The following is a 12,224-nucleotide window of genomic DNA, read 5'->3' on the forward strand; positions in this document are numbered from 1 at the left end:
TTTGTAAAGTCCTGACCTTTTTAGCACTAGTACAGTACTGAACACTGGGCCCATTCCGGGCCTCAGGTAAGTGTAATTCTGATGGTGGAGAGGCAAGTGCCACACTTGAGGGGAGAAAGAGAACGTATCTGTTTCAAGTGACACAGGGATTTAGAATGCCAAAGTGGGCAGGTAAAGCAATCAAATATGAATTATAAATTCACTTATCCACCTCCAAATATTTTTTTATATTATATAAATAACATCTGAAATCTATCCATTTCTGTTCCATTTCCTTACCTTCTGCTTTATGAAGCTCCAGTGCCAGCTGATTCTTTGTCTCACTTTCCTCATTTAGACACTCCATTAGATCATGGTGCTGACTAACCACTTGGGCAGTTTCCTGATTTCTGCGGCTGAATTCTTCCTCAAAGTGAGCGTGAATTTCATGTGTTTTCTCCAACTTAAAAAAATAAAATAAAAGGTACATCACAACATACGACGCTAAACGTATGAACTGCAATGATAACCTGAACCCTTATAAAAAGAGAACTTATTTTAATTTTTGTAATATTTATCTACCAAGTGCTTCTGCCAATTACAAAGCAGCTTGTAGTTTACTTGCTACATATTCCTAACATGTTTTATTATAGGACTTTGTTTTAATCTATTAATTGCCAACTAATTGTTTTGAAGCAATAATAATAAAAATCACTGTATATACTCATTCATAAGCCGTATTTTTTAGTAAAAAAGGGAAGCACCAGAGAAGGGGGTCGGCTCATGAACGGGTATAGAGAGGGAGAGGTGGGACACGGCCCCTCCCCCCAACAAGGGGAGCAAGGACAGGCAGCACAGCCAGCAAAGCCAGAAGGGAAGAGGCGGGGCCAGAGTCTCTCCATTTCTGACCATGCTGCTCTCCCCCCAGCCTCCAAAGCAGCTGCAGCTCTGGGGCTGGCAGGCTGCAGCTGTGCCACGCCGCCAGAGCACGCTGTGGCTGTGCCACCTGGCCCAGCCCGCTGGAACATGCTGCGGCTGTGCCACACAGTCTGGCCCACCGGAACATGCTGGAGCAGCTCCAGCCAGGCCAGAGACATCCTCCCCTGGCCCTCCCCAGATAAGGTGGGAAGGGATGGGATGCGGAGAGTGTGGGGGGTGGTCACAGGGGTTACTCCCCTGACTCCCAGCTTCTCCCTCCAAAAAATTTCCCCACCAGTTGCTGTCCCGGCCCATCAGGGTAAGCAGCTGGCACGCGGGGACACTTTGTTTACTTAGGTTTACCTCTGTGCCTGCGGACACTGAAGGTAAACAAACCATCTCCGCCCACCACCGGCTTACCCTGATGGCCCGGGAACCAAAGTTTGCTGACCCCTGAATTTTCCATTTTTATTTATCCATCTTGGGCGGGTTGGCTTATAAATGAACCGGCTTATGATCAAGTATATACGGTAGGTCTTTTCAAACAACCACCTCACCGCATAATGCATGACTTTAAAAATGTGTTTTATGGCTCAATCCTATTCTCACTTAAGTCAAAGGTAATTTTGCTACTGGCTCCCAGCTTTCCACCCCTTTTTACATTATGTAAGCCAGGCAAAGTATATTTGCAAGCATGTGGGGTTAGGATCCTTCATTATTGCCCTTTACCCCTTTCCTAAGAAGCCTCTGTCATGACAGTTTTCCTCAGTTGAAGTGGCCCCCTCCAGGGTCAGTCATCACTGTTTTGTGTAGGAAGATCGCTTCAGAGGGGTCTAAAAGCCCTCCTCTGCCCTTTGCTTCACTACAAGCAACCTGAAAATCCTAATTCTGCTCTCCAACAAGGAAGCTGAATGCATATCTATTAAACTGGTGGGTAAAGTTCCAGTTTAAACCTTGCCATAACAACAAACATCTTCTTTCATTATTACAAGCACCCAGGGCCGGCTCCAGGCACCAGCTTAGCAAGCAGGTGCTTGGGGCGGCCACTCCGGAGAGGGGTGGCAAGTCCAGGTATTCGGCAGCAATTTGGCGGAGGGTCCCTCGCTCCCGCTCGGAGCGAAGGACCTCCCACTGAATTGCCGCAGGTCGCGATTGCAATCAAGGCTTTTTTTTTTTGGCTGCTTGGGGCAGCAAAACCCCTGGAGCCGACCCTGCAAACACCCCATAAAATACAGATGGCATGTAATCTAATTCAGGTCCAAAAGACAGTAGAACCTCAGAATAACGAACATCTCAGGAATGGAGGTTGTTGTTCATAACTCTAAACAAAACATGATGGTTGATTTTTCAAAGGTTTACAACTGAACACTGACTTAATACAGCTTTGGAACTTTACTATGCAGAAGAAAAATGCATCTTAATTTAAATGAAGCAAGCACAGAAACTGTTTCTTTACCCTGTCAAATCTTTTTTTTAAAACTTTCCCTTTATTTTTTTAGTTTACGTTTAACACAGTATTGTTCTGTACAGTGCTTTTTTTGGGTCTCCGCTGCCTGACTGCATACTTCCGGTTCCAAATGGGGTGTGTTGTTGACCAGTCAGTTCATAACTTTGGTGTTAGTAACTCTGATGTTCTACTGCACATATTAACAGACATTACCAGAACAGTTCTCATAGGTAATGAGGACAGAACCTTCAATGCAGCAAGTAGGAAGATGTGTACAGATTTCTTATTGGAAACGTGAGCTGCGTACATAGCTTTTCATTCACTTCCCCAAGAACCCAATCCTACAAAATGCTGAATGCCTTAATGCCCAAGGGTCTCAGCATGTCACAGGATCAGACCACAATTGTCTATGCCAATATGTAGCTAAAGGCTGAGATCTAGTTTTACTTGTTTAGTTGATTCTGTAACCAGCTCTAGAAGTTTCTCCACAGCAGTGTGCAAACGGCGACAAATTTTCAGGATCATCTCTTCATTCTCAAATGCCATGTCTGGGCTTGCAAAAACACTCTCACATAAGTGTTGGCTCAGCTCAGACCCTTCATCAGTCACCGCAGACACCTGGTTGTGTTCTGTGAGAGTTTCATCCATCACATCACCTACCAAAAAAATAAAATGAGTTAGAAAAAACACTATTACAAAAAATTATTCCAGAAACAGCTACTCGTTACACAACTGACTGATATTATCATATGCAAAAGTAACAGTGACACTACTTGGGACTGAGCGATGTTTACCGTATATACTCGTTCATTAGCCCGTTCGTTTATAAGACGACCCCCCCAAGATGGATAAGTAAAAACAGCAAAAACTGTATGACCCTTTCATAAGCCGACCCTATGTTTCAGGGGTCTGGCTCCCAGCCCATCAGGGTAAGCCGCTGGCAGGTCAGGATGTTTTGTTTACCAGGAGCATTCACAGGCACGGAGCCCCTCAGCTCCCAGTGGCGGCAGTTTGCCGTTCCCAGCCAATGGGAGCTGCGGGAAGTGGCATTAAGAGGATTAAAGCAGGATATTGACAGAGTCTATCATAACTCTGGAGAAGGCCATTGGGTGGCCATGGAGAACACTGTAATATAAAATATCCATGTGGACAGCCTTGTCTGTATGATATGAAATTAATAGTATCTTAAAAAAATAACTATGCCCAGACTGACACTCACTTTTTTCTAGGTCATGCTTCTCTCTGGCTTTGAAATGCTGTATGAATCCCATTTCTTCCATCATGTTGCGGCTTTCTCTAGAATCTCCAGATGCCAGACTGTCATCGAGACAGAGACCAACTTTCTTACAGATAAGGTCTTCGGTGGCGATAGTGGCCTTTACCATTTCCACAAATAATTTCAAAACTTGCTGGTAAGATTCCTGCAGTTTTTTCCTAGAACAGAAATACCATACAGTGCAAAGTACAGGATATTTCAACTAGAACAGGTACTTAAATATTGATAACACTTTAAAAATTCAAAACCTCTCTGCAGGTTTGAGAGATTCTGTGACACAGCATGTTATCAACATTTAAATGCCTCTTCTAGTAAGGATGCCACTTTGCGGCTATTTTCACTACTAAATTCCCAAACAAATGAGGGATCAATTGTTAAATTAAACCTTGTTGATTAGACCTTGAGACCTTGTCTCTTCATTGCTCTATCAGAATCCCAAACAATTGCTGTCTCCCAATAACAAAAACATCTGTAAAATATTGATTTGTTATTACAAGCTTCTTATACCATTCATACATATTAGATAAGTACTGCAAATTAATTGAAGGTTTCATACCATCGTTTTTAACTGAATAGTTATGTATTAATGAAGATAGGAGACATCTGGATGTTTGCTAAGCTTCTCCACACAAAAATGATGAAAATTCTTTCCATAAAGTAATGGCAATAATTTGAATTCTCACTGGTGTGTCCTGCATAATAATTCTTTAGCTCTGGAAAATACATACCAATCAAATCCAGTTCCTCTTCTGCTCTCTGTCCTGTCCCCAGAGTTCTGCCCCTGGTTACTTTTAACTCTCACGCTGAGGAGCTCATCTGCTCCCACAATTTCAGCTACCATGTCTATGCAGATGACTGACATCTACCTCCTCCCTCCTGATCTCCCATCCACATTGAAATATTATATTTCCAAATGTGGTCTCCTGGATGGACCACTGCCCTCTCACGCACAGTGAAAAATTAACAGGCCTTCTTCCTCCTCTCTCCACCACTGTCCCCAGCTTACAGCACAGAGCTTGTGAGCCTGTAGTGCTCAACCCTCTCCTGAACCACATTCAGTTTTAAGCAAATTCTTGCTTTTTACTCTACGCTCTTAAAAATCATGCTTTCCTTCTCCATCCTTGGTCACCCCTGACTAATGCGCCCCTCTCATAACTGGCCTTCATGATGCCTAACTTAATTCTAACCTCTGAAGAAATGAGATTGAAAAAATTAACTTAATTCCTACAACACTGGCCACTTTCTCCAGCCTTCAAACTGCTCCAATGGCTTCCCCTTGTTTTCCATATTCTATTCAAGCTTCTCATCTTTATGGCATGGCATGATTCCACTTTTGCCTCTCCCATTTCCTCCTACTCCCAATTCTGCTTTCTATACTTCAACATGCCCACTTCCTGAAAATCTTTTTGTATCTTTATCCCACTCTCGTCTTTGAACCTTCCATTCAATACCATTCCATGCACCTGGATCTCCTTTCCTTTGTTTTTGCACCAACTGATCTCTCTCTCTCTCTCTCTCCTCACTCAAGGGTCTTTTTAAAAACAAAAAAAACAAAAAAACACACACACCACACTACTAATACTAATGGAGGAATTCTGCACGATTCTGCAAGTGCAGAATTCATGTCCCCCACAGATTTATTTGCTTTCCCGCAGAAAAATGACTTTCTGACAAGGAAGCAAAGGAAACCTACAAGAGCAGTCACACACCACTCCCTACCTGCGCAGATACATCATTTCAAGCACCCAGAGCAGCTGGCAAACAGGTAAATCACCACAGGGCAGGTGACATCCCAGACAGTGGCTCCTACTCTGAGCCGAGATATCAGCTACTAGTCCCAGCTGCACTGGAGGCAGGAGAGGACGAGACTTCCTCTCCCACTACAAGGAGTGGCTGGGGCTGTGTCAGACCCACCCCCAGAAACCTCCCCCAGCTGCAGGAAACTCAGCATCCTCCCCTGCTTCCTGCCCCCATCACTTCTCAGCTGCAGGGGGAGTGGGTCACTATACAGGGAGCTGATCCCTCATCCACCCAACCCCTGTGCATCTGGACCTCCCATACCCAGACAGCCCCAGAAAGCCTCATCCCATGCAACCAGAACCTCCCTAGCCCTCCATACCCAAACCCCACCCCACTGAAGCTCAACCCCTACATCTGGAACCCCCCATGCACCCAGACCACCCCCCACTGACCTCCCTGCACTCAAACCCCACCCAGACGAGCCCCACCTCCTTGCACCCTCGAGTCCCCACAACCAGACCCCTATGCCACTGATCCCCAACTAGCTGCACCCAGACCCCCACCCCACCTAGCCCCACTCCCCCAGCACCCAGACCTACCTGCTGAGACCCCTCCGTTGAGCCCCAACCACCTTCACCTGGAAGCACCCACAGAGTCTCATTGCCCACACACCTGGAACCCCCCACAAGCCTTTGTGCATCCAGATCCCCCCACACCTAGACTGCCCCACTGAGCTGCCTGCACCTAGATTGCCCCCAATTCTGCCTGGTTGAACTTGCCTGCCTCTCCCCTGGTGCGCCTGGCGCAGAGGGGCAGGGGCCCCAGGGTATTTCTGGGGCAGGCCCAGGCCTTGTGCTGTGTCAGGGTCGGGTGCAGGCTCACCACTGAGTCTGTGTTCCGGTTGGGGGGGGGGGGGGCTGTGCTCTCCCTGCATTTATTTATTGACAAATAAAATGTGCAAAATTTTAAAATATTGTGCACATAATTTTCAATTTTTTGGTGCAGAATACCCTCAGGAGTAACTACATAAAAGTTTTCAACCATAACCCATCAGATATAGACTACATATTTCTACATTTGGTATACCAGCCTCTGCATCATCATGTTTTATCTATACCGTCTGCCCGTTTTCACTGTAAACCATTTGGGACAATGCTACATCCTTCTCTGTCGTACAGCCCTGGAGCACATTCTTGGCAATCAAATAAATAATAGTCACCACCATGTGTGATATTTAAAGTATCAACTCTGATCCTTGAGGCAATAAACTACAGTTAAAAAAAAAAAACCCTCAGAATCTGGCAAATTAACAGATTATGAAGACAGTCAAATGAATTGCAGCAATTCTAATCTGGATCTTTCAAAAGATATGAATAATAAATTCAGGACACTGTTGTTGAAAGTATCAGAGGGGTAGCCGTGTTAGTCTGTATCTGTAAAAGCAGCAAAGAGTCCCGTGTCATTTTATGCATGCATCTGACAAAGTGGGTATTCACCCACGAAAGCTCATGCTCCGATACATCTGTTAGTCTACAAAGTGCCACAGGACTCTTTGCTGTTGTTGAAACAGACCATACTTACAAACATACCTGTAATTGGCATCTAGTGTGAACATGGTCATTCCCAGCACTGGCATATTTACATTTGTAAAGGTCAAAAGAAGTCAACGGTGTTTGACACATTCTGACAAAACTTAATTTAAACTTTACACTGTACAGAGTTTTTCCAAAGTTTGCCTACCCTGAGATAAAGACTACACATTACTCTTATTCCAATCATCAATATGATTACTCCACTAGAGCGTCTACTTTCAATAACTACTCAGTTCCAATTGTTTCCTAAAGAGATTCTAATGTACCCAGAGGTAAACTGAAAACAGAAAGAAAGAATCTACCCTGCTCTTCCATCTGACCCCAAAAAAGCCTTCACCTTTCTTTTCAATCTCTGAGCTAATTTGTATACCTATTTCAGATAATAAACAGATACCACAGTGAGTGAAGTGGGTATCAGAATGGTGTCCTAGATTTTTAACATGTAAAGTAAAGACTAACAGTAACTTGGATATGCTTCAAAGATAGCGAAAACATTATCACCTTCCTATACATTTAATTTGGCTTAGTTACTTTTTCATTTACAGAAGGAAAAAAAAACAGATATAAGACATTGCACACTATATATCCCAAAATGAACTAACCTTTCATTCTGGGACAGTTCAATATCAGATCTCAACATAGCTACCAGGTACTCTCCTTCTTGGTTCTCTCTGTCTCGTCGCTGTAGGAGGGTCGCTAGCTCACAGTTAGTCTCCTCCAACTCATGATTTAAAGACTCCACTTTCTTTTCCAGCTGTGGGAAATGGAACAACAAGGCAAGGGATAAAAAGCCAGTCATTTTTACCAAACTACTAGAGCTTTATTCAGTTATCTTATTATGAAATCTCATCTACAATACAGAGAAATCACAAACAGCTCTGGAGACCACATTCCATTTTGAATGGATTCTAATACCACAAGAGTTGGAGGACATGAGAAAGACTAAAACAGAATGCGGTTAAAATGGTTTTTCTCTCTTTCTAGTACAGTTTTGTTTAAAGTCGCTGTTCAATCTGCATCCATAGTCTCAGCACATTCACGTAATGCTGGCAAGTTATATAACCTCTTAATGACACTTCAGTTTGTTTTGCATTAACTTTCTCCATTCATGTCTGAAGGATAGAAAGCAGTGCTCTGGCAGAATTTTCTACAGTGCAGCACACAAACTTCAACAGTGAATAGACTCAATAAGATCACATCCAAACCAACGTTTCTCCATTCTTTATCCCAGTAAACCTTTTTTGTCCAGAAAACATCCTTTATTCTCTGCTCTCATTTTTGTGTTGACTTCAATATGCTGCTGCTCTTTTAAAACGTTACACCTGATCACCTGAATAAACCATTACTACGGCAACAACTTTGCCTCAACACAAAGCAAGTGTTTAACTATACTTTTTCTTTGAAGAGGGAAAAGGAGAGACCAGGGTAAAAAGTGTTTCATTTCCCTGCCAATTTTCTGCCGTTATTCATTAAACACTGTATGAAGAGCACAAAATAATGTGCTCTTCTTGAAGTTACTATTACCAATTTCCAGTTTTTCTACTAAACAGAAAATGAAGTTTCCTTGCAGAATAGTTTTGATGTAACAATTCTACATTTTGAGCATCTGCATTGAATATTGGCCAACAACATTAAAATAAACGCTGGGATTCTCCTGAATTGTTAGAAGGGAGCACCACAACTAAACTGGTACTTTATTCCCCCCTTTCCTTTCCAACCTTGACAACTCACCTTCACTTTTAAATTATTCTAAGTATGAAAAACAGCTAATTTTAATTCATTTGCTGTTTCTAAATTTCCTGTTTAAGGGCTAGTCTACACTGGCAACACTAAAGCGCTGCCATGGCAGCACTTTAACATGGCTTGTGTAGTCACGGCAGAGCTGGAAGAGAGCTCTCCCAGCACTCTAAAAAACCCACCTCCACGAGAGGCGTGGCTCCTAGTGCTGGGGCACTGTTTACCCTGGCACTTTACAGCGCTGAAACTTGCTGTGGTCAGGGGAGTTTTTCACACCCCTGAGCAAGACAGTTGCAGCCCTGTAAAGTGCCAGTGTAGACAAGCCCTCAGACATACAGCCTTTACAGTCTGTCACTGCCCATCCTAAAGCCTGGAGGGAATCTTGATTCTACCAAGATTTCTGTTCTGCAAGAGCTTTCCAAACAAGCTAAATTAGGCCTTGTCTACACTGGCAAGTTACTGCGCAGTAAAGCAGCCTTCTGTGGTGTAACTCCTGAGGTGTACACAATGCCAAGCCACTTAGGGTACAGAAACTCCTCGGTTGCAGCGTTGCAAAAAAAGCACCTCCACAAGAGAGAGTCGTAAATCTTAAAGCGCAGGGGCTCCAGCACTGTATTGGCAGTGTAAACACATTACAGCGCAGAAAGCAATCAATTGGCCTCCTGAAGTGTCCCATAATCCCTCAAGTGGCCACTCTGCTCATTGTTTTGAACTTGGCTGCCCTGGAGACATGGACCCCTCTCTTTCAAAGCTCCTTTTCTGACAGCCCTTGCATGCTGTGCCAGTCTGCTCTGGGATACAAAGCAAACCATTAATGTGGAATGCTCCTGCTGTTGAACACAGAGGCAGGCGTGTGTGAGAGAGAGAGAGAGAGAGAGACGAGAGACAGAGACAGAGACAGACAGACATAGCTGGAGAGGAAGACGGGGGCTGATGTCAGAGTTTCCCCCTCCCCAGTGCCGGGTTTACAATGGTGCCAGTGGCGGCATGGAGTCAGGCCCATGCTCAGAAGGGCCCCCGGCCTGCTCCACTTGCACTGCGCCCTGAGACCCCACAGGCTCCCCCCGCCCAGCACTTGCTCCTCTCAGCCTGCCCGCCAGCTGGCCAAGGGCTTCTCTCCACCACCTGGACCCACCCTCCTGCTCCTCTCTGCCCCCTGGCCGGACCCCAATGCACCTCCAGCTCCAGGCAGTCTCTGCTTCCCACCACGTGAGGGGCCTCATCTGTCTCCCCGGAGCTGAGCCGCCTGGGACTGGTGAGGAAGCCTGGCCAGTCTCAGCCAGGTGTGGGAGGGGGAACAGCGTGGGGGGCTTGGCTGGGCCCTTCCAGGCAAGTGCGTCTTCAGGGAGCCTGGCTGGGCAGGCCCTGGCTGATTGCGCCACTCAATTCCCCACCCCGGGACTAGCCCTGGCTCCGCTGCCACACAGTCGCTTCCCAGTAGAGCAGGTGAGTGCGGCTGGGAGGCAGGACATGTGAGAGAGTGGGTCTCGGGGGAGGGGGGAGGGGAGGGAAATGTGTGTTGGGGCACTAGAGAGTGGTGGTTCTGTGGGGGCTGCTTGGCAGTTGTGGTGGGGCTGTGGGCGGGGGTGCTAGGCGGGGTGGTGTTGTGCAGGGTGCTGTGCATTTGTGGGGTAGGGTGGGGCAGGGCTCTGGGCATAGGGAGTCGGGAGGGGGTGTTGGGTGCAGGGGTAGGGGGCTGTGTGGCACGGCATGAGCCTGCCCCTGAGGGGAAGGGACATGCTGGCAGCACAGGGCTGGACAGGCCACTGTGCGTCTGGCAACTGCTGGTTTGTAAACAGTGCCCTCGCGCAGGGCTGGGCGGAGCGGAGCCACCCCTGCCATGCCAGGCCCCATTGCCTCTGGCTGGCCCCTCGCTCCGGGGACTAACCTCCCCGTGCCATGCACCACGGCCTCCATGGGGGCTCATAAATATGTTTGGCACCAGGCCCACAAAAGATTAATCCAGCCCTGCCCCTTCCCCAGGACTGGTTGCTTCATGGCGCTGTCTGAACTTTCAAGACAGCATGCTGACATACTCTCTGACCTCCAAAACACACCGTCTCTCCCCGCCTACGCTCACACACACACACACACACTCACTCTCTCCCCAGTCACATACTCTCGCCTCTCCCCTTCAGTTGAAAAGCAGCTGGCAATGTAGGAGGATGCCCATGGAACAATGGGATTGGGAAACCTGCATCATGTGACACTGTGCCTGCCCCTGAGGCACTGCAAACCTTTCCCAAAGCACCCTGCAGCCAGTTGCACAGTGGGATAGCGACCACAATGCACTACTCTTTGCTGATACAAGAGCTGCTAATGTGGATGCGCTCCACTGTCAAAAGGAGCACAGTGTGGACAAGCAACAGCAGTTTAATTCCAGCGTTTTAATAAAAGTGGTATAACTTGTTGCGCAGAAACTTGCCAGTGTAGATATACCCTTAGATTAACCACTCTCATTCTTGGATCCATCTTTCCATGCAACTAGCAAAACTTTCCTAGAATATATCAGGGTTGGAAGGGACTTCAGGAGGTCATCTAGTCCAACCCCCTGCTCAAAGCAGGACCAATCCCCAACTAAATCCCAAAATCACCCCTTTAAGGATTGAACTCACAACCCTGAGTTTAGCAGGCCAGTGCTCAAACCACTGAGCTATCCCATCCCCCTTTACATAACTTCAGAATTTTAGAGCAGCTAGTGTCTCCTCATCCCTGTAAGCAGGTGGCTCACTCCACCATGGAGGAGGGAAGACTCATGTCTCTAGCATCAGCAGTGAAAAAGGAACTAGTTAGAGGACAAGCATCTAACCGTAACTTCTGCATCAGTCATGAAGTCAGCTAAAAGCTGACCAACTGACGTTTTCTTAAGGCTGTTAGGTAAGAAATATTGACTAGAAAAGGAGCATTATTTTGTATGTCATGATAGGTCTCCTCATGCACTGAGGGGGTTAATTTTATCTGTTTTAAATCTCTCTAAGTACTGATCTTTTAATCTCTCCCTTTCCATTTTTGTCTTTCAGTATCATTAACAGAACTGCCTTCAAGGCAGGACACTTTGCAATATGAATGCAACTTCCAAGATTTTCTTTATACAAATTTGTTATACCATGAAACATCCATGCTGATATAAGAACATAGGACTGAAAGGGATCTCCCTAGGTCATCGAGTCTAGTCTCTTGCTATCATAGGCAGCCACAGCATATAATCTCTTTCTCACATTTATCAAGTTCCACCCTAAAGCCCAATTAGGATTCTTGCCTCTACTACTTTTCTTGGGAGGCTGTTCCACAACCTCACTCTTTTGATCGTCTAATTTCCAGACTAAATTTACTCAGACAGTTTTGATAGTTTTCCAATTAATGGAGAATGAATTTGTCTTAAACTTTAACAAAAGATTGAAACCAATTATTGCAATACGGGGATGGAGGGGCCTAGTATGATTTACAGTATTAAAATTAGTTAAACTGTTTTGATGTAAAACAAGGTGCCTTGTAATTGCATAAATGTTTCAAGAAATAATTTTCAATTTTGTTT

At 45.6% G+C, this 12,224-nt stretch overlaps 1 protein-coding gene across 2 annotated transcripts in view; it reads right to left on the reverse strand.

Annotated features, from left to right (window-relative positions):
- PCNT (pericentrin) overlaps positions 1 to 12,224 on the reverse strand; it is a 271,822-nt gene that overhangs the window by 103,310 nt on the left and 156,288 nt on the right. For both annotated transcript variants that reach the window (XM_045032451.1, XM_045032450.1), the window contains exons 24-27: positions 7,555 to 7,706; positions 3,564 to 3,778; positions 2,792 to 3,000; positions 280 to 442 (exon numbers count right to left, since the gene is read on the reverse strand). In XM_045032451.1, coding sequence (XP_044888386.1) covers positions 280 to 442; positions 2,792 to 3,000; positions 3,564 to 3,778; positions 7,555 to 7,706 — 739 coding nt within the window. The remainder of the gene's footprint in view (positions 1 to 279; positions 443 to 2,791; positions 3,001 to 3,563; positions 3,779 to 7,554; positions 7,707 to 12,224) is intronic.

The sequence above is a fragment of the Mauremys mutica genome, chromosome 10, assembly GCF_020497125.1.
Source record: "Mauremys mutica isolate MM-2020 ecotype Southern chromosome 10, ASM2049712v1, whole genome shotgun sequence".
NCBI lineage: Eukaryota > Metazoa > Chordata > Testudines > Geoemydidae > Mauremys > Mauremys mutica.